Here is a 23,226-nt window from a genome sequence, read left to right as displayed (position 1 = left end):
TGGTAGCCAACGGGTACAGGATCGAATTTGCCTCCCTTCCAAGGGATCACTTTTTCTTTCCCGGGCCCCCCGGTCCCCCTCACTAGCAAAAGCATTTTTGGGCGCACTCCAGTCCCTTCTCATGCAGGGAGTAATTGTCCCGGTTCCTCCCAGGGATTGTTTTCGAGGTTCTTACTCCAACCTCTTCGTGGTCCCCAAGAAAGGCGGTTCTGTATGCCTAATCTTGAATCTCAAGCGTCCCAACCCGCATCTTCTACTCCGCTATTTCCGAATGGAGTCTCTCCGTTCGGTAGTGGCGTCCATTGATCAAGGGGAGTTTCTTTCCTCTGTGGACATCAAGGATTCCTACCTCCACATTCCAATATTCCCTGGTCATCAGCCCAATATTCCCTGGTCATCAGCGGTACCTCCGCTTTGCAGTTCCAGAAGGCCATTTTCAGTTTTGGTAGCTCTCCCCTTCAGTCTTGCCACTGCTCCGTGGGTCTTTACCAAGGTACTTGCGCCTGTGATTGCCCTTTTAAGGACACAGGATGTCTGATTCCTTACTTGGACGACCTACTAATTAATGCTCCAACCAGGGCTCAGAATCTGGAGAGTCTTGGGCTCACCCTCCAGGCCTTGTCTTGCTCGGTTGGATGGTCAATCAAGACAAGTCCTACCTCTCTCCCACCCAGTCACTGGTTTTCCTGGGGCTCCAGTTCGACATGGCCGCTGCCCGCAATCGACTCCCGCCGGACAAGCGGCTAACTCTCTCTTGTCCGATTTACTTCGGAACCCTGCCCCAGTTTCCATTTGCTTTTGCATGGAAGCCCTGGGTTGGATAGTGGCAGCCATGGAGGCCGTGCCCTTTGCCCAGTTTCATTACCGTCCTCTTCAACTGGCGATTCTCTCCCAGTGGGACAGTTCTCCACTGTCTCTCGACCGCAAGGTTGTTCTCTCTCGGCGGTCTCGTCAGTCCCTCCAGGACCGCCCTGTTTGTGTCCAGTTGGACAACTCCACTGCTGTGGCGTACATCAATCGCCAGGGGGGCACTTGCAGCTCAGCAGCGATGGCCGAGGTAACCAAAATTCTCCTGGGCGGAACTCAGGGTTCCGGCCATCTCAGCATTTTACATTCCGGGAGTGCACAACTGGGAAGCGGATTTTCTCAGCCAGTCCAAAGCCGACCCCGGCGAGTGGTCCCTGCATCCAGAGGTGTTAGCAGAGATCTGCAACCTCTGGGGTACTCCAGACGTGGACCTCTTCGTGTCCTGCCACAACCAAAAAGTTCTTTTAAAAAAAAAAAATAATATTTTTTGTCAAAGTCCCAGGACCCCTTGGCTCTAGCTGTGGATGCCCTGGTGATCCCTTGATAGGGCTTTGCCTCCCCTTCCTGTTCCCTCTCCTTCCTCTCCTTCCCAGGGTCCTGAGGAAAATCAAAGCAGAGGGCGTTCCTGCCATTCTCGTGGTTCCAGACTGGCTCCGGAGGGTGTGGTACGCTGATGTGGTCAGGCTCCTGGATGACGTTCTGGCACGCCTCCCACCTCGTCCAGACCTCTTAAGTTCCCCTGTGCCACCCCAATTTACTGTAGCTGCTTTTCACGGCGTGGCGGTTGAGACTGCGGTGCTAAGGGCCTGCGGTTTCTCTTCCCAAGTGATTCGCACCATGCTCAGGGCTCGCAAGCCCTCCTCTGCAAAGATTTACCACCATACCTGGCGGTCTTATTTTTGTTGGTGTGAAGCTCAGTCCTCATTTTTTTTCCTCCGGTCGTGTTTTCCTTTCCCCGACTCCTTTCCTTTTTGCAGTCGGGGCTGGAATAAGGGTTGGCTCTCAGCTCCCTTAAGGGTCAAGTTTAGTCCCTTTCCATTCTTTTTCATCGTCCTCTGGCATCCAATTCTCATGTCCGGACCTTTCTTCAGGGATTGGCACACGCTGCCCCTCCTTCTCGGTCCCCTTCTCCCCCTTGGGACTTAAACTTGGTCTTGGGTGCCCTGCAAGGTGCTTCTTGTGAACCTCTCAGGGACATTTATCTTCGCCTCCTTTCCTGGAAGGTGGCGTTCCTTATTGCTATTACCTCTATTAGGAGGGTGTCAGAGCTGGCAGCTCTCTCCTGCCATTCTCCCTTCCTGGTTGTACACCAGGACAAAGTTGTTTTCCGTCCAGGCCCGTCCTTCTTACCTAAGGTGGTTTCGGCCTTTCATCTCAATGAGGACATCGTTCTACTGGCCCCTTTTCATGCCAGAGAACGTTTGCTCCACATCCTTGATGTGGTGAGCGCTGTTTGGATCTATCTCTTGGGTAGGAGGTGGTGTGAATTATTTGAGTTCTGTGTCCTCATAAAGTCCAAGGGGCTGGAGAGTGCAAAGTTTGAAGATCCGATACATTTCCCTTCTGATGAGGTTTTGCAGTCGGTTAGAGCTGTGGGTGGGAATGTGATCGATGGGACAGATTGTGATGGGGTATTGGGTGTCTGGATACACTGTGTGTGAAATTTCTATTATGTTGTTACGGTGTTTGTTGAGTCTTGAGTGGAGTTCCTGGGTGGTTCTGCCCACATAATTTTTAACAAAGATGCAAGTGATGACATAGATTACTTAACTGGATTTGCATGTTAAGTGGAATTTGTTGGGGAATTTTTCGCCTGTATGAGGGTTTGTGAAAAATTATTTTTTGTGGGAAATGGTGTGGCAGCAGAGGCAGTTTTTTTTTTTTTTTTTTTGTGGGGCATTTGTAGGATCCTTTTGGTGCACTGGTAGTTTTTGGTTGCTTTTTCATGGTGTGTTGTCAGTTGGCTTGGGGCAATGATGCTTTTAAGTGTTGGTGCCCTGCAGTAGGTGATAGTGGGTTTGTCGGGAAGTATGGTTTTGAGGATGGGGTCAGATTGTAGGATGTGCCTGTGTTGTCGACGTGTGGCTAGGCTTTGGTTATGGGCAAAGCTGTACGTGGTGAAGTTGCTCCTTTTTTGTGTGGTTGTGGTGTTGGTAGATTTATTTTTTGGTTTGAGACATTCTTCCTGTGTGAGATGTTTGGTTTTATTGTACGCTTCTTTTAGTAGTGGTTCTGGATATCCTTTTTCTTTAAAGCGGTTGTGTAGTATTTTGACTTGACTTCTGAAGTCACTGTTTTTTGTGCAGTTTTTCCGGATACCTTTTGTATTGGCTGTATGGTACGTTGGTTTTCCATTTTTTTTTGAGGTGGCTGCTATTGAATGGTAGATAACTGTTAGTCGACTTTTTTGAAGTGAGTAATGGTGTTCATTTTTCCATCTTTGTTCTGAATTTCTAGGTCGAGAAAGTGTATCTTGACAGGTGAGTGATGGGAGGTGAGGCTGATCCTCATCCCCCCCCCCCCCCAGGTTTTATTGATTTGATTGATTTCTTGGATGAGTTCAGGTGGTCCATCCCATATGAAAAAAAAGGTCGTCAATGTATCTTGTGTAGAGTTTCACGTGTTGCTTGTAGGTGTCCTGGGAGGTGATATGTATGTCTTCAAATTTGCCCATAACTAGATTTGCGTACGATGGTGCCACCCTCATGCACAGCGCCCCACGTCTGGTGGTAGGTGGACTTAATGAGGCCACAGAACTCATCAAATAATTCACACCGCCACCTACCCAAGCCCCAGCACCCTCCCGCCACCCTGATCACCCAATCATACACTCCCTACCATACCTTTCTTCCCCTCCCCCAAGGTGGACCCCACCACTCACATACAGTAGGTCACCATATAACATCACCTACCCAGTCCCACATAAAAATAAATATAAATCAAGATAAAATAGAAAAATGAAAAATACAAAAAATAAAAACTAATTAAAAACTACAACTAAAAACCTTATAAAACATCAAAACACAAAATCATATAGCCAGTTCTACCACTGTGCACCTTACTCACGCTCTCACACATTAGCAGCCATAATCTGTATGCCTCTGCTGCCATCTACTGGCCTACACCCGTATGTGCAAGAATGATCTACGTTTTCTTAAATCCTAGTCATACAATGTTACAACCACAATCTTTGCATCCACATGGCATGTGTTTACGTTGGTTATTAACCAACACTGTCAATCATTAACTTTTACCTGGGGCTTACAAATGTAGGTCACTGGGTTAATTGATGGAGGTTGTAAGTTCATTGACACATGCAAGCCCAGTGACACAAAGTTCATGCCCGTCCCGGGATTAGATACATGTAACTAGCACCCCATCCACTGCCTGGGCCGCCGTCCCTTCTGCTTAGCAGACTATCGTGCCAGCACACCTCACATAGGCTTTACACAGCCTATTGATTTCAATGGGGAAATTTTCAAATAGTTCTACCCAGCCCCACAAGAATACTGTACAGATCCAGCCCACCCAGCAGTGGCCGCTGGGGTCATGTGATGTCATCACTGACCCCGTGACCCGCTCTCCCACCAGAATTTGAAATATGATGTATATGTGACTGTAAAACGTACTGTGTTGCTATAAACCTGACGGAGGGGTGCCCCCTAGAAACGCGTAGTTTTTGCACAGAGATAAAGCCTTTAAAATCTCCACTGACTCAGTGTCATCCTCGGGCGAGTGCCTACCAAGCCAAAAAGTCAGAATTTTCCTCGGCCACTTGGCTAGCCCCGCAAGGCAACCCAGATTCCACATCTGAAATCCTTTCGGCAGTGTGCATCCTTTTTTTGTTAGAAGCCGGGACCTGTGGCTAATAGCGTGCAGCAATGATCGCGGTGCCGTGCGCTATTAACCCTTTAGATGCAACGTTCAAAGTTGAATGCTGCGTCTAAAGTGAAAGTAACCCACTGCCGGCTAGCTCAGGGGGCTGTTCAGGATGCCGCAACTTCGCCGTGGACATCCCGAACAGCTGTGGGACACGAGGAGGGTCCAGGCATGAGCAGTCAAGCGGTAGAATCATTGATCACTGGTTTCCTATGAGTAAAAGATCAGTGTGTGCAGGGTTAAAGCCCCATATGGGAGCTATAATATTGCAAAAAAAAAGTGAACGAAGATCATTTAACACCTCCCCTAATAAAAGTCTGAATCACCCCCCTTTTCCCATTTAATTTTTTTTTTTACTGTAAATAAAAATAAACATATGTGGTATCGCCGCGTGCGGAAATTTCCGAATTATAAAAATATATAATTAATTAACCGCACAGTCATTGGTGTACGTGCAAAAAAAAAAGTCCAAAATAGTGTATTTTTGGTCACTTTTTATATAATGAAAAAATGAATAAAAAGCGATCAAGTCCGATCAATACAAAAATGGTACCGCTAAAAACTTCAGATTACGGCGCAAAAAATTTGCCCTCATACTGCCCCATATGCGGAAAAATAAAAAAGTTGTAGGGGTCAGATGATGACAATTTTAAACGTATAAATTTTCCTGCATGTAGTTATGATTTTTTCAGAAGTATGACAAAATCAAACCTACAAGTAGGGTATCATTTTAATCATATGGACCTACGGAATAGTGTGTAATTTGTACCGAAAAATTAACTGCGTAGAAATAGAAGCCCCCAAAAGTTACAACATTTTTTTTTTTTCTTTTAAATTTTGTCCATTTCGCCGTAGATTTTTGGGTAAAATGACTGGTGTCATTACAAAGTAGAATTGGTGGCGCAAAAAATAAGCAATCATATAGATTTTTAGGTGCAAAATTTAAAGTTATTAATTTTTAAGTGTAAGGAGGAAAAAATAAGTGCAAAAAAAAAAACGGAAAAACCCCTGGTCCTTAACGGGTTATGTTCCCCTGTTCTTCGCTTCTTTAACATACTGAAAGCTATCTGCATACAATTTTAATTACTTTAGTTAGTTAATTTAAACTGTAATGTTACTTCAAGCTAAAACACACCTTTTACAAGTTTGCAGTTGGAAGATAAAAAGCAATAAAGGCTTCTTTGGACAGATTTTACATAGTAGAGAACAAGGGATTCAACTATAAAAGTTATTTGCAGTATTGCCAGGCATTTTTGTGTCAGCGATTAATTCTCCAGCAGTGACAACTTATTGAAACTTGCCTTTCATATAGCCTTATTACTTTTCTCTGTTAGGTTGGAATGTACGATTTTGGAAGTTAAACTTCCACCACCGGAAAGTGGAATGACAAATGGACACAGCATCCACAGCGACACAATTATAATCAGTGACAGTGATGACGAGCCAGATAAGGATGTTCCGGATATCTGGTAGGAGTGATATTATTGTATTGTTGATAACTGAATGCTTAGATGCTGATGTAATCTTCTGAATAGAAAAGGTTCTTAAGTAAATACAGGCTATGTTAGGTCAGTTTCACACCGGTATATTATGGATACAAATCCAGATTTGACCTCGGGTCTTATGATGCAAGCTGATACTTTGTCAGTTGCACTGGTCATCAGACCTGCCATCAGGCCAGGACTCATGTCGGTAAATGGATTAAAAATGTGTCTTTAATTTCAATGTGGAACCAGCCAAAGTCTATGGTCACATGTAGCACATCTGCAGCATATTTGACACTGCAGATGCACTACTGACTGTCCCTTGAGTGTGCCTCCTGCATTGCCAGTGTCCTGTTGTCTGCTTATAGCAGCAACCCGGCGCTACGAGCAGACACACATCTGGAATCTGAGTCGCATGTGCAGTTTACTCACAGACGTGTGACCCTTTCCTAAGGCAATATTTTCCAGTGTTTTCAATATGCACTTTTGCTATACATGTCAGCAATTCAGTATAAATTAAAGTATTTCTCATTATGAGAAATTCTCTATCTGTAGGGATACTTTAATAAGCTGGGCTCCTTGGTATAGGTGGCTAGGAGATCCATAGTTGGGTCTCCTAGCCTGGCTCACACCTCATTTTTAAATTCCCCCCCCCCCCCTCCACTCCACTGTTGGCAATATCAGAAAGGAGGAGTGGAGTGTCTTGAAAGTTGGAGTGCGGTCGTGCTAATTGCCGAGGAAGGCTGTTGTGTTATTGGAGTTGGAGAAAAAGTGTTTGCTTCAGGGGATGTGATGCTGTATATGGGAACGTGGAGGGCAAAGAAGGTGGATGTGACGTCACACAGGGGCTCCGGTGTTCAGGAGTCAGCAATTTCAAAAATGAGTTCTCTGCTGCCATTCTGCCCCATGATTGGGAGCTGGCAAGTGGTTTCATATCTGTTCTAGCTTCAGGGCAGGGGTATTCTCTCTGTTCCAGCATGAGTACATGTGGTGAGAATCCGAAGCATACTGACTCATCTAAAAAGACGCCATCTACGGTACCTGGCAGATTCTGAGTGAGTATATGCTTTACTAGGCTATAGAAGCAAGGTCTGCACCAATACCATCTTTAAGGCTAACAAAATAATAGTCTGAGGTCTAGTGATGCAGGTGAAGTAACATAAGTGACTGCTGGGGATGCATATCCAGTAATACAGTAATATACGTGGCAGTGAAGTAAAAAAAAGTAGATTTCTCTATCGGCTCCATTGGGGGACACAGACCATGGGTATATGCTGCTGTCACTAGGAGGCTTGACACTATGCTTGACACTTGTCTGCTCCTCACAGCAGGGTATACCCACCTCCAGGCCACTGAGGTAATCAGTTTTAGCTTAGCCTCATAAGGAGGTGGACACTGGTCTGGGGTTCTCCCTGGACCAGGTGTCATATTTTTTATTTTCCTATGATTAGGAGATGGGTTAGTTTAAAAAAAAAAAAAATTTGTATTCCTTTTTCTTTTCTGTATTCAGGTGGGGACTCAGGAACTGCGGCTCACGGTTTCCCCATTGCGATTGAGGGGGCAGGCATCTTGGATGTACTGTTAACCCCCTCTCGCCAACAGTCAGCGCCTGGGGTTGTACCTCATGGGTCCGGGTCCCCCTACCTCCCTGCTCGCCTCGCTATTACAAAAAGCCTGGCAAGATGCAGGTGACAAAAGCTGGCTGAAGACTTCATTGGGAAGGCTTCATGAGGTAAGTTCTTCTGACTAAGGCGAGTATCTCCCCTTTTTTCTTTTAGGTGAGGACTTTAAACATCTGGAGACCCCCAGTTTTTGCCCACTCTTCTATATGGGGACTGTTGGGGCTTGCCAGGAGGGATTTCCCTCCTATCCTTTATGGGGGGACTTTTATTATATCTGGGGCTGAGCAGTGTGGTGTTTCACAGTATTCATGTGTGTGTGTGTGTGTGTGTGATGACTGACTGTTTTACCGCGGCTGCAGAAGGCAGCCGCGGCGCTTGTCTTTCATTTTGGCAGCGCGGCTGCCGACAATGTCTCGCCCGCTCCCTCCCTTCCCCCGCAGGCGCATATGCGCTCGGGGCTGGGAGCGGACGCCATTAGGGACCAGGCTGTATTTTACTAGCCTGCATAAGGGCGCGAACTAAGCCCCAATCAGCGCCATGCGCGCATAGGGGGTTATTGCAGGGCCAATCCCAGTGCCCTTGTGTTTAGCACAGCCCCCTCTGGCCATTGGTTCAGAGGGTTTCTCATCTCAGCCGCAGTTCTCATGGGCATTGCAAAATGCTACTCACAGCTCCCTTAGGGACACAGCTTGGGTGTGACTGTTCAGTTTTTGCTATAGTCTGTGCACAGTACTATTCCTCCCTCCACACAGATAACTAGTTCTTTAGTTATCTATTACACTTGTGAAGCTGTAACTCAAAAGTGTCCGGTTGTGCTGAACCACTTGTTCTGCCTGCACCTCTGCTCCCCCAGACCCCCCTGCTATTCTACCCCGGTTGCTCTTCAGACCAGGTGGGTTTGGCCGCCCCTTCAACCTTGGTTTCCTCCCTCTCCCAGTCTATATCTGACTTTGCTCAGGTCTCCCGTTATGTGGGGACTGCCTTGAAGAGGCCCTCCCCCTACACCGGCCCTCCAGAGGGGCCCGCTCTCCCCATATACTGACGCTCTTGCAGCGTCATAGGGGTGTTTCATCTGACTCATCCCCCGAGTCTTTGGGCAGGCATGGGCACTCCCCTCACAGGCATCGCCCTGTTGCTCTAGCTTGTAGCAAGCTTCATCCCTAGAGGATGCTCCCATGGTCACCGTTCTAGCTCTCCAGACCCGCGTACCAGGTCAGTCTCTCCCTCTTCCAGGGCCGCCTCACACGTTCACATTCACCTGGAGAACTTGTGGATGAAGTTTCCGTTTCGGCCTCTGAATCAGAGGACCTCACGGATATGTCGAACATGGTGCACTCATTGGTTTTGGCTAGAGATGAGCGAATTTACAGTAAATTAGATTCGTCACGAACTTCTCAGCTCGACAGTTGATGACTTATCCTGCATAAATTAGTTCAACTTTCAGGTGCTCCGGTGGGCTGGAAAAGGTGGATACAGTCCTAGGAAAGAGTCTTCTAGGACTGTATCCACCTTTTCCAGCCCACGGGAGCACCTGAAAGCTGAACTCATTAATGCAGGATAAGCCATCAACTGCAGAGCCGAGAAGTTCGTGACGAATCGAATTTACTGTAAATTCGCTCATCTCTAGTTTTGGCCATAAGAGACACCTTCCATCTAGAGGACCCAGGAACTTCGGATGTGGCTCCGGAAGTTCCCTTCATCGTGCCCGACCTCTTCCAGGGCTGCCTCACCTCGTTCCCATTCACCTGGAGAACTTGTGGATGAGGTTTCTGATTCGGCCTCTTCCCTAGGAGGACAGCACGGATATGCCTGATGTGGTGAACTCATTGGTTTCGGCCATAAGAGACACCTTTCATCTAAAGGACCCAGGAACTTCGGACATGGCTCCAGAAGTTTCCTTTTTTTCGTGCCCGACCGACACCCAAGGCTCTCACGCTGAATTTGACGCCCTGCTTGAATCCGCCTGGAGGCACCCTGACAAGAAGTTTCAGGAAAGGAAGGTTCAAGTGTGATATCCCTTCGCGAAGGACCACATTGCTTGGTGGACCTCCCCTCCAATTGTGGATCCACCGGTCTCCCGTCTCTCTAAGGCGACTACCCTCCCGTTGGCTGATGCGGCTGCCTTCAAGGATCCAGCGGACAAGTAGGTGGAAACTTTGGAAAAATTTGCCTTTGAGACAGCAGGTTTCTCCTTTCTTCCTGCTTTTGCTTTTGCCTGGGTGTCAAAAGCCCTTTCAATATGGTCTCCCAAATCCGCCAGGGTAGTATTCAGGATCCCTCCGGAGGATTTATCTAAACTATTTCTCCGATGCTTCTCAGCTGGAGATTTTCTGTGTTCTGCTTACATGCACATCTGCTGTGATAACTTTGCCACAGGCTACCTGGTAGCCCTCAGTCACTCCATGTGGCTTAAGCCTGGAATGCGGAAACCGCCTTCATGACGTGAGGTGACGGGTGGAAAGAGTTCCTTATACCTCTGGATAAGGCTCGCAGAACCGCTTTCCGTCGGAAGTCCTCTTTCCGGTCCTGCGTACCTTTGGTACCAACAACTTGTCCAGCCAGGCGCCTTCACGGGCAGAGGGCTCCCACCTTCCTGACCCGTCCCTCCCGGAGGTCAGCTAACCGTTCCGGCCATTTTGCGACCCAATCGGAAACCCGTAGGCCCACCTCGGCCTGAAGGGTCACCCCCCCCCCCCTCCTGCAGACTTTCCTCGTGGTTGCTCGTCTCTTACTCTTCCGGGATGCCTGGACCACGCGGGAATTTGCCTCCCTTCATTGGATTGATTTTTTCTATCCCGGTCCCCCTCTCTAGCAACGGCAGTTCTGGGCGCGCTCCAGTTTCTTTTCATCCAGGGAGTAATTGTTCCGGTTCCTTCAAGGGAACGTTTTCAAGGTTTTTATTCCAACCTCTTTATGGTCCCCAAGACAGGTGTTTCTGTTCGCCCAATCTTGGTTCTTGAGCATCTCAACCAGCATCATCTTCTTCCCATTCTGAATGGAGTCTCTCTGTTCGGTGCTGGCGTCCATGGTTCAAGGGGAATTTTATTTTCTTGGTGGACATCAAGGATGCCTACCTCCACATTCCAATATACCCGGTCATCAGTGGTACCTCCACTTAGCAGTTCCGGACGGCCATTTTCTATTGTGGCTATCCCTTTCGGTCTGGACACTAATCCGCGGGTCCTTACCAAGGACCTGGCGTCTGTGATGGCCCTTTTACGGACAAGAGTGATTCCTTACTTAGATGACCTGCTGATCAGAGCTCCAACCAGGGCCCAAAATCTGGGGAGTCTTAGTCTCAACCTCCAACCCTTGACTCTTTTCGGCTGGATGGTTAATCGGGACAAATCCAACCTCTCTCCTGGGGCTCCAGTTCGACGCGGCCTCTGCCTGCTTTAGACTGCGCCGGACATCCTGTTGTCTCTCTTGTCAGGAGTCCGATAACTTCTGCATCCTGCTCCAGTTTCCCTTCACTTTTGCATGAATGTCCTGGGTCGATTGGTGGTGGCCATGCCATTCACCCAGTTTAATCACCGACCTCTTACACTGGTGATTCTCTTCCGGTGGCACAGGTCTCCATTGTCTCTCGACCGCAAGATTGTTGTCTCTCGACAGTCTTGTCAGTCCCTTCTATGGTGGCTTTGTTTCCCCCTGCTTTTCAGGCGCGCTCCTTCCTGCCAGTCTGTTGGGCTGAGGTGTTTTCAAGGACCGGCCGGTCTGGGGCCTTGGTCCCCCGAGAAGATCTTCTCCCCATCAACATGTTGGGACTAGGGCAATTCTATCTTCGCTTGCTTCTTTGGGAAATTCCCTTCTGGGCGGAACTCAGGTTTCCGGCCATCTCAGCGATCTTAATTTGGACATACTCATTTGGACATACTCAACTGTGGTCTGTCTCAGCTGGTCCTCAGCCGTCAAAGGCGACTGGTCCCTACATCCGTAGGTGTTTGCAGTGACCTGCACCCTCTAGGGCGCTCCAGGCGTGGACCTCTGCACGTCCCGCCACAACCGAATCTGTTTCTTGGTCGGGCATGGCTCTACCTTATGTTTCCTCCCCTTCCTCTCATTCCAGAGTCCTGAGGAAACTCGCAGCAGAAGGCGTTCCCGCCATTCTCGTGGCCCAGACTGGCCCCGGCGGGCATGGTACGTTGTCGTGGTCAGGCTCCTAACGACTTACCGCTGCGCCTTCCCTCTCGCCCAGACCTCATATCTCAGGTCGCTGTGCCACCCCTATTTACCGTCTCTGCTTTTGACGGTGTGGCGGTTGAGACCGCGGTTCTAAGTGGTTCCCACCATGCTGAGGGCTCACAAGCCTTCCTCTGCGAAGATTTACCACCATACCTGGCGGTCTTATTTTCGTTGGTGTGAATCTCGGCCTTTTTCCTCCGGTAGTGGTTTTCCTTTCCCCGACCCCCTTCTCCCTTTCCGGTCGGGGCTGGCCCAAGAGTTGGCTCTCGGCTCCCTTTAGGGTCAAGGTTCGGCCCTTTCCATTCTTTTTCAATCTCCTTTGGCGTAAATTCTCATGTCCAGACCTGCTTCAGGGAGAGGCACACGCTGCCCCTCCTTCTCGGTCCCCTTCTCCCCCTTGGGTCTTACACTTGGTCTTAGGTGCCCTGCAAGGCGCTCCTTTTGAACTTCTCAGGGACATTCCTCTTCGCCTCCTTCCCTGGAAGGTGGCGTTCCTTATTGCTCTTACCTCTGTTAGGTGGGTGTCAGAGCTGGCAGCTCTCTCCTGCTGTTCTCCTTTCCTGGTTATATACCAGGACAAGTTGTTTTCCGTCCAGGTCCGTCCTTCTTACCTGAGATGGTTTCGACCTTTTTTTCATCTCAATGAGGACATTGTCCTGCCGTCTTTTTGTCTGCCCCTTCTCATCCCAGGGAGCATTTGCTCCACAAACTGGTTGTGGAGAGGGCTGTTCAAACTTATCTGTCACTTTTTCCTTTCGGCAATGTAACTCCTTTTTTTTGTTTTTTTTGTTTTTCCGGATGGTCATAGTACAGGACGACCTACGGCCACCATTTTTCAGTGGATCCGGTCTGCTTACCGCTGCAAGGGGAAGATCCACCCTTCAGGGTTTTGGCTCATTCCGCCCATTTTTTGTGGCATCCTGGGCCCTTCCTCGCAGTTCTGTAAAGCGGCCACGTGGTTGTCTTTGCACTCTTTCACAAGGTTCTACCAGACTCATACTTTTGCAATAGCTGATGCAGCTCTGGGCCGTAAGGCGTTGCAGGCGGCGGTGGTCCACCCGTCCACCTGACTGATTCCTTACCCACCCAAGGGACGGCTTTAGTACGTCCCATGGTCTGTGACCCCCAATGGAGCCGATAGAGAAAACGAGATTTTTATGCTTACCGTAAAATCTTTCTCGAGGGGGACACAGCTCCCACCCTTTTATCTGGTGTTCCTATTTCAGTTGTCTGTCCGAGGGTGTGCTCGGTTACCTTTTATTCTAGTTGCTCAGACAGTTTGTGGTTTTTCTTTTGACCTGACGGTCTTCTCCTATTGCTCTGGGACTAAAACTGATTTACCTCAGTGGCCTGGAGGCGGGTATACCCTGCTGGGAGGAGCTGACTTCTCTTGTTGCCATAGTGTCAAGCCTCCTAGTGACAGCAGCACATACCCATGGTCTGTGTCCCCCACTGGAGCCGATAGAGATTTTACGGTAAGCATAAACATCTTGTTTTCACTCACCTAGATAAGTCTTCTTTATTGTGAATCAATCTCCATAAAAAGTGCCTGGGACTGTGGAGGGGAGAGACGCGGTCAGCAGACACTGACTGGCTGAAGCAAGGCAACATAGAGCTGAGCAGTATGACCAAAAATATGCATCACGGTATTTTTGTAAGTTATGGCGGTTCCACTTTATTTAACGATATTTATCACCACCCCCAAATCATGTGACCCATGGGCGCTGCTTCTCTAACCCCTTCGCCTCCCCCGCCCTGGTTTATCAGCTCAGCGCTGCGCTGTCCCCCACATTGGGGAACTAATCCTATAACACCTTGTCCTCCTGTGAGTTGCGGGGCGCTGGAAATCTGTTCTCTACTACATATTCCTTGTGCCCGGGCTGCAAAAATAAACAAAATAAACTTTGTCACCTTCTTCCTACCTTGCTCATGTGACGGCCTCACGCTGGGGATGGGAACGTCAGAGGCGTCGGCCTATCGTCGGCCACAGCGATGTCCTGCTTCTATTGGTGATAGGCTGAGCGCACTGTCATGTAAGAAGCCGGCCGGCTCCTTACATGACAGTGCGCTCAGCCTATCACTGACTGAGGCGGGACATCGCTGTGGCCAGTGTTGGCTCTTTGACGTTCCCATCCCCAGCGTGAGGCGGTTACCAGAGTGACGACGGGGGAACGTAGAAAGATGAGTTAAAGTTTTTGTTTGCAGCCCAGGCACAATGAATATGTAGTACAGTACAGATTTCCAGCGCTGGCGGCCCGCAACTCACAGGAGGACGAGGTGACATATGACTAGTTCCCCTATGTAGGACAGCGCAGCGCTGATAAACCAGGGGGGGAGGGGTTGGGCAAGAGAAGCAGAACAGCGCCTGTGGGTCACATAAGATCGGTTCCCAGCACGCTGTGGCTGATAATTAAGGGGTATTGCAGTATGGGAAAAATTAATATCGCAAGGGGGTATGAACTGATATACCGCCCAGCACTAAGGCAACGTTCCTTTCACAGTCCTGAGTGAAAAAAAAACCCATAATAATGAAAAACACTGCGCTATATATTTTGCAATGCACACAACTAAGTGGATATGAAAGCATTTAACTTGATTTTTTCGTTTAGACCGAGCGGGTTCAAAGCACCGGTCCGGATAAGGCTGGGTTCACACAACGTTTTTGCAATACAGTTCCCATATATGTTTTCATTGTGAGAACCATATGGAACCGTATTGAAAACTGTATGCATTGATTCTCCACTGAAAGCCGTATGCCAAAAGATCCATCTGGTTGTGTCCTCTTAGCACCCTGTACGGTTTTCATTTTTTTTTTTTTTTTTCCCATACCCAAAACCATAGCCTACCACGATTTTTGGTCCGGGTTAAAAACCGTATTGAAATGTACAGGGTTTTTTAAATTTTTTTATTTGAACATGGGAGTCAATGGGAACCGTCCAGACCCGTATGTATGTACGGTTCAATCCAGTTTTCACCATACGGTTTTTGACTTTGCACTTTTTTTTTCTTTAACTTTTCACTCCATTATTAAGTTTCACAATTTTAAGGGGTACTCCCCTGGATTTTTTTTTTTTAAATCAACGGGTGTCAGAAAGTTAAACAGATTTGTAAATGTACTTCTATTTAAAAATCTTAATCCTGCTAGAATTTATCAGCTTCTATTTGCTCCACAGGAAGTTCTTTTACTTTTTGAATTTCCTTTCTGTCTGACAAAGTGCTCTCTGCTGACACGTCTGTCCATTTTAGGAACAGTCTGGAGCAGGATAGGTTTGCTGTGGGGATTTGCTCCTACTCTAGACAGTTCCTAAAATGAACAGAGATCTCAGCAGAGAGCAATGTAGTCAGAAAGAAAGGAAATTCAAAAACAAAATTAACTTCCTGTGGAGCAAATAGAAGCTGATAAATACTAGGATTAAAGGGGTTCTCCCTTGTTTATACTGTTTTTTGTTATTATTATGTTTGTGTTATGTGTGTGTATAAGTGTGTTTTTTTTTTTTTTTTTTTTTTTTTTTTTTTTTTTGTTGTGATTATGTATATATTTATTTTCTTGGCTTTTGTGAAGATCAGGAAGCTGGCCCCTCTTTCTTCCAGTGGCTTGCTGTGTAACCTCTGCCTCCGCCATGTTGTGTTCGGTATGTGGGATGTCGGGAGTGTGTTCTTGCTCCTGTCCTTCCTATCTAGAAAGAGGGGCCAGGCCGAACACAACACAGCAAGCCGCTGGAAGAAAAAGGGGCCAGCTTCCGGATCTTCACAAAAGGTAAGAAAATACATATATACATAATCCCAACACACATAAAAAAACAAATACTTATACACGCAACACACAAACATAATAACAAAAAAACTGTATAAACAAGGGAGAACCCCTTTAAGATTTTTTAATAGAAGTAATTTACAAATCTGTTTAACTGGCACAAGTTGATTAAAAAAAATAATAATTCCAGTATACGGTTTAAAAACTCGTACAGTAATAGATTCACTGATAGTCAGCCTCCCTAGGAAGTGTACTCCTTCTGGACCTCTATTCTTCTTTTCCTTTTCTCCTTTTTTTCCTTTTCTTTCTCCACTGTTCATGAGTTTTTCCTCGTCTCGCCTCTTCCCTGCTGGTGGTTGTTGTCGTCCCCCTTCCCTACCTTTCCCCCCTTCCCTTACCCTTATGCTGGGGAAACGGGCTCCAGTATTTTATGGGTTCTGTCCTCTCAGTATATCAGCTTTGATATTGTACTGTTTGGTTACTACATTCTATTGTCCTTTAGGGGTTTTTACCCCCCCCCAAATTTTGCAACTTTATTGTATCTATTGTTGTTGAAGCTTTTGTCAAAACTTATCGTAATAAAAATTTATAGTTAAAAAAAAACCTCATACGGTAAAAAAAAAAATTCTATTCGGCAATATGTAAATTGCTTTCTGTACATCATAGCTGCCAACCTGAAGATTTTATTCTTGGTGGTCTGCGTACAATAAGAACAGTGTCCACAAGCAATGATGGTGGAATGAAAGACATGAGGGGCTTTTTTTTTTTTTTTTTCAACTTCTGGACCAATATCTGTATCTTCAGTAATGACATCCTAAAACTTACAGAGCTCTTTTTATTTGCTCTGCCATGGAGTTGAATTTAAAGGAGAATGATCTTTTTCTGCATTTCTGATCATTTGCCAATAAATCCTGTATGTCTTCCGTACTCTATTTTAGGCTATCTTGCAGAAGATTGGCTGAGTACTATTGATTCTACGTAGGTGCATTAGTTGTCTATACGGGATATCCTTTTTTGCATGGCCTTAAATGGGCAATTACCTTGCCGATAATGCCCCGCACTGCCCCCACCGCACCCCGACCCGCCGAACCACGTCGCAACCTCCCACCGTAGTGCTGGGCGGTATACCGGTATGAACCAGATACAGTTTTTTTTTTTTTTCTCCCATGGTATGGATTTTTGCCCCTACCGCTATACCGGTCGGGCCCCTCCCCCACCCTCCGAGTCAATAAAAAAAAAAAAATTAAACTTACCCGTAATGGGGGTGGTCTGAGTCATCCATCCTTCCTGTAGTGTCCTGCGGCATTTCGGGTGGAGGGTGTACCTACCGGTCCGGGCTGTCCTTCTCCGGGGGTTCTCTTCTCCACTCCGGGCAGGCTCCGGCCTAGTACGCTACATAGACGCCACTACGCCGTGACGTCAGGTGCGTCGCTGCGCAGCGGCGTCTATGCAGCGTTATTAGGCCAGAGCCTGCCCGGAGTGGAGAAGAGGACCCCCGGAGAAGGACAGCCCGGACCGTTCCACCCTCCACCCGGAATGCCACAGGACACTGCAGGAAGGATGGATGGCCCGGACCACCCTCCCCGGGCGGCCCCTGCAGCAACTGGGAAGGTAGGTCAGGGTTCTGGGATGGAAGGTAGGCCCCTCCAGCTGTTGCAAAACTAAAACTCCCAGCATGCCCGGACAGCCAACTGCTGTCCTGGCATGCTGGGAGTAGTAGTTTTGCAACAGCTGGAGGCCCCCCGCGGCACGGTGCGGCGGGGGGGGGGGAACGGTGGCGGTGATAGGTCTCAGGACCCCCGGACAGGCAGGGGGAGAGAAGCGGGTGGCAGCGGCGGCCTATGGCACCGCAAAAGCCACTGCAGTGCATTGATTTAAAGCTCCCACTTTAAATCAATGATCTGCAGCGGTGTCGCTAGAGGATAAATAGCTGATAACTTATACCGGAATATCGATATAAGTTATCGGCTATCGGCCCTAACCTCCACTGATTATCGCTATTGGCCCTAAAAAAACGATATCGGTCGATCCCTAGTAAGTACTCACTGTAACCCTTGTTAAGTTCCTAGAGTGGTCTAGTCTACAAAATGGTGTCACATGTGGGGGGTTTCTGCTGTTCGATCTCTATGGGAGGTTTGTAAATGCAAAAGGCCCCAACTTCAACTTCAATTCCAGCAAAATTCTCTTTCCAAAAGTCCAATGGTGCTCCTTCTGTTCCGGAACTTGTAGTACGCCAGCAGAGCACTTTAACCTCTTAAGGACCAAGGACGTACTGGTACGTCCTTGGTCCCTTCTCCCGTGATATAACGCGGCATCATATCACGGCGGGCCCGGCGTCATAGTGAAGCCGGGACCCGCCACTAATAGCGCGCAGCGCCGAGCGCTATTAACCCTTTAGCCGCGCGGCTAAAAGCAAAAGTGAAAGCTGCCGGTTAACTCAGTGGGCTGTTCGGGATAGCCACGGCGAAATCGCGGCATTCCGAACAGCTTACAGGACAGCAGGAGGGTCCCTACCTGCCTCCTCACTGTCCGATCGCCGAATGACTGCTCAGTGCCTGAGATCCAGGCATGAGCAGTCATGTGGCAGAATCATCGATCACTGGTTTCCTATGAGAAACCAGTGATCAATGATAAAGATCAGTGTGTGCAGTGTTATAGGTCCCTATGGGAACTATAACACTGCAAAAAAAAGTGAAAAAAAAGTGAATGAATATCATTTAACCCCTCCCCTATTAAAAGTTTGAATCACCCCCCCTTTTCCCATAGAAAAAGTGTAAATAAAAATAAACATATATGGTATCACCGCGTGCGGAAATGTCCGAATTATAAAAATATCATTAACCCCTTAAGGACTCAGCCCATTTTGGCCTTAAGGCCTTCATTTTTACGTTTTCGTTTTTTCCTCCTAGTCTTTTATATTTTCATCCACAGACTAGTATGAGGGCTTGTTTTTTGCGCGACCAGTTGTCCTTTGTAATGACCTAACTGATTATATCATAAAATGTATGGCGCAACCAAAAAACACTATTTTTGTGGGGAAATTAAAAAGAAAAACGCAATTTTGCTAATTTTGGAAGGTTTCGTTTTCACGCCGTACAATTTATGGTAAAAATGACGTGTGTTCTTTATTCTGAGGGTCAATACGATTAAAATGATACCCATTATTACATACTTTTCTATTATTGTTGTGCTTAAAAAAAATCACAAACTTTTTAACCAAATTAGTACGTTTATAATCCCTTTATTTTGATGATCTCTAACTTTTTTTATTTTTCTGTATAAGCGGCGGTATGGAGGCTCATTTTTTGCGCCATGATCTGTACTTTTTTTTTGATTCCACATTTGCATATAAAAAACTTTTAATACATTTTTAATTTTTTTTTTAAGAAAATGTATTAAAGTAGCAATTTTGGACTTTTTTTTTTTTTGTTCCGTTCCCCGTACGGGATTTATTTGAATAGTTTGGACATTTACGCACGCGGCGATACCAAATATGTCTATAAAATTTATTTTTTACGCTTTTTTGGGGGTAAAATAGGAAAAAAACGGACGTTTTACTTTATATTGGGGGAGGGGATTTTTCACTTTTTTTTACTTTTACATTATTATTTTTTTTTTTTTTACACTTGAATAGTCCCCATAGGGGACTATTCATAGCAATACCATGATTGCTAATACTGATCTGTTCTATTGGCGATCTTCTGCTCTGGTCTGCTCGATCTCAGACCAGAGCAGAAGATGCCGGAAGGAGGAAGGTGAGGAGACCTCCATGCGTCGTTCTGAATGATCGGATCCCCGCAGCAGCGCTGCGGGCGATCCGATCATTCATTCAAATCGCGTACTGCCACAGATGCCAGGATCTGTATTGATCCCGGCACCTGAGGGGTTAATGGCGGACGCGAGATCGCGGGCGTCGGCCATTGCCATTGTGTCCCTGGCTGCGTTCAGCAGCTGGGTTCAGCCGCGCATGACAGGACGGTTACGCACAAAACGTAAATGTACGTCCTGGTGCGTTAAGTACCACCGCACCAGGACGTACATTTACGTCATGCCTCCTTAAGGGGTTAATTAAACCGCTCGGTCAATGGTGTGCGCGCAAAAAAATTTCAAAGTCCAAAATTGTGCATTTTTGGTCACTTTTTATAAGTCCTATCAATGCAAAAATGGTACCGTTAAAAACTTCAGATCACAGCGCTAAAAATGAGCCCTCATACCGCCCCATACACGGAAAAATTTAAAAGTTATAGGGGTCAGAAGATGACAATTTTAAATGTATTAATTTTCCTGCATGTAGTTATGATTTTTTCCAGAAATACGACAAAATCAAACCTATATAAGTAGGGTATCATTTTAACCGTATGGACCTACAGAATAAAGATAAGGTGTCATTTTTACAGAAAAAATGTACTACGTAGAAACGGAAGCCCCCAAAATTTACAAAACAGCGTTTTTTTTTTTCAATTTTGTCGCACAATGATTTTTTTTTTCTGTTTCACCGTAGATTTTTGGGCAAAATGACTGACGTCATTACAAAGTAGAATTGGTGGCGCAAAAAATAAGCCATCATATGGATTTTTAGGTGCAAAATTGAAAGTTATGATTTTTTTAAAGGCAAGGAGCAAAAAACGAAAATGCAAAAACAGAAAAACCCTAGGTCCTTAAGGGGTTAATGTACACAAATGGGGCGTTTTTTTTATTCAGGAGAAATTGGGCTTCAAAATTTTGGGTAACGCCATCATTTGTGTTTAAAAAATCAAATTTTCCATTTTCGTGTCCAACTTCAATGCAAAGTTGTTAAACACCTGTGAGGTGTTAAGGTTCACTATACCCCTTGTTACGTTCCTTGAGGGGGGTGTGGTTTCCAAAATGGTATGCCATGTTTTTTTTGTTTTGTTTTGTTGCTGTTCTGGCACCATGGGGGCTTCCTAAATGCAACATGGCCCCCCAAAAACCATGACAGCAAAATTTGTTTTTAAAATAATCCCACAGTTGCTCTTTCCTCCTTGAGCCCGCAGAGCACTTGGTCATCATATAAAGTATTTCCATACTCGAGAGAAATTGGGCTACAAATTTTGGGGGCTTTCTCCTTATACCACTTAAAAAAATGGGGGAAAAAAAAGGGCTACAAGAACATGTTAATGTAAAAAAATGCAGATTTTGATATTTCTCCTACACTTTGCTGCTATTCTTGTGGAACATCTAAAGGGTTAACAAACTTTCTTTGTCATTTTGAATACTTTGAGGGGTATAGTTTCTATAATGGGGTCATTTATGGGGCTTTTCTCACAGAATGGCCCCTCAAATCCACTTAAAACTTAACTGGTCCCTGAAAAATTCAGATTTTAAAATTTTCGTGAAAATTTGGAAAATTGCTGCTTTACTTTGAAGCACTCTGTCTTGAAAAAGTAAAAACATGTCAACTTTATTATGTCAACATAAAGTAGACATATTGTATTTGTTAATCAATATATAATTTATTTGGAATATCAATTTTCCTTACAAGCAGAGAGTTTCAAAGTTATAAAAATGTAGCAATTTTCCAACTTTTCACTACCTTTTTGGATTTTTCACCAAGAAAGGATGCAAGTGACGACACAAATTTAACGCTGTGTTAAAGTAGAATATGTCACGAAAAAACAATCTCTGAATCAGAATGAAAGGTAAAAGCATCCCAGAGTTATGAATGCATAAAGTGACAGTGGTCAGATGTGCAAATAAAGGCTGCACCTTAAGGTGAATATGACCTACGTCCTTAAGGGGATAGGGTCAAATGATTTGGCATAAGAATGATCTCCCGTGTTGGTCACAGAATGCCAGCATCTGATAGTATCTGGCACTGGCTGTTTATGGAGGAAGCTCTACTAGGCCGCTAGTCGCAGACTTCCTGAATTTTTGCATGAATTCATTTTTAGATGCTAGTAGTTACCTGGAATTAATATTTACTTTCAGACTCTCTAATAAGCAATATTCAGTCTGCTCATTGTTTCCTGCTCTTCTAATGTGTATCTCCTTCTAATGGACATATACTGAATGTGTATGTACAGTTTACTGCTGCTTTAATTTTTTTTTCCTCATGTACATGCTAGATCTTAAGGATTTAAGACTTTAAAGATAATCTGACAGTTCACCAGCACTAAACTCAGTATGCTGGGTTAGTGTGGTTGAACAGCTGTAAAATAAGTGGTTAATCCCTTAAATCTGTTCAGTGCAGAGTTATGCTTGTAAAAATATTTTTTCCTAATGCACCCTAGCGCACATTAGAGCTCGAGAGCTGGCTGGCCGAGCTCCCATGCCTTCGCTTTATTCACTTCCTGGCCCGCCCCCTTGATTATTTAAATTCTTCACTCATGTCAAAATTCAAAGAACAACCAAAAGGTGCCCAGGGTGTGCCTAAAACATGGCTTTTAATAGGTCTGTTAAAAACTAATACCTCTGCTTTGTGCCTGTGATCCCACACAAAAACAAAAAATATTTTGCGTTCTCAAATTATGATCAAACTTAATACAATCCACAACACAGCACACACCAGGCTTTGCTGGGCCCTTTAAGGCAGATAAATAAAGTAACCTCCGACACGTTTTATCCACTAAATATCAAATGGCGTCATCAGGGAGGTAGAATAATACAACCAGGTAATTATAACAGACATTTCCATAATTTGATAGTTTAGTATGCCAAATAAGTTATGCAACAGCTGGAGGTATGCAACTACAACTCCAAACATGCTGAGACAGCTGTCTGGGCATGCTGGGAGTTGTAGCTTTGCAACAGCTGGAGGGCTACAGTTTTGAGACCACTGTATAATGGTCTCAAAACTGTAGCCCTCCAGATGTTGCTAGGCAACTACAGTGACCCCCCCCCCCGACCTACGATGGCCCCGACATACGATAATTTCAACATGCGATGGCCTCTGAGGCCATCGCATGTTGAAGGCAGCATCAACATACGATGCTTTTGTATGTCGGGGGCCATCGCATAAAAGGCTATCAGTGCTGACTGCTTCAGCTGCTGCCGGAGAGCCGTTTACGGTGCCCCTTGTGCGCTCCGGTGATCTCCTACCTGTCCTCGGGGCTCCGGAGCGTCCTCTTCAGGATCCCCTCCATCGCCGGCGCTCTCCATTGTCGTCATCACGTCGCTGCGCACGACTTATCATCCAATAGGAGCGGCGTGTGTAGTGATGTGATGACGGCGACGTACCCGGGTAGCAGAGACGTTCCGGAGCGACAGAGATGGAGCGCAACATACAGGGCAGCGGTTACGGGTCCGGAGCGGCGGGGACAGGTGAGTACAGCTTCCTATTCTTTACTTTGCACGGATCCCTCAACATACGATGGTTTCAACAAACGATTCATTTGTAAAAGATTACCATCGTATGTTGAGGGACCACTGTACTCACCGGCTTACATAGGGTCGCCGCACCTGGGAGCTGCATTGCCGCCATCCACCGATCGCCTATGTTAAGTGGACCTCGGGCACCGGACACAGTCCGTTCCCC

At 46.2% G+C, this 23,226-nt stretch overlaps 1 protein-coding gene across 2 annotated transcripts in view; it reads left to right on the top strand.

Annotated features, from left to right (window-relative positions):
• Positions 1–23,226, top strand: part of BAZ1A (bromodomain adjacent to zinc finger domain 1A) — a 353,746-nt gene that overhangs the window by 22,514 nt on the left and 308,006 nt on the right. For both annotated transcript variants that reach the window (XM_056545400.1, XM_056545399.1), the window contains exon 4: positions 6,021–6,155. In XM_056545400.1, the coding sequence (XP_056401375.1) occupies positions 6,021–6,155 (135 nt within the window). The remainder of the gene's footprint in view (positions 1–6,020; positions 6,156–23,226) is intronic.

Source organism: Hyla sarda, chromosome 11, assembly GCF_029499605.1.
Source record: "Hyla sarda isolate aHylSar1 chromosome 11, aHylSar1.hap1, whole genome shotgun sequence".
Classification (NCBI taxonomy): domain Eukaryota; kingdom Metazoa; phylum Chordata; class Amphibia; order Anura; family Hylidae; genus Hyla; species Hyla sarda.
Note: the sequence above shows the minus strand (reverse complement) of the source record. Positions and strands in the feature narration are given on the sequence as shown.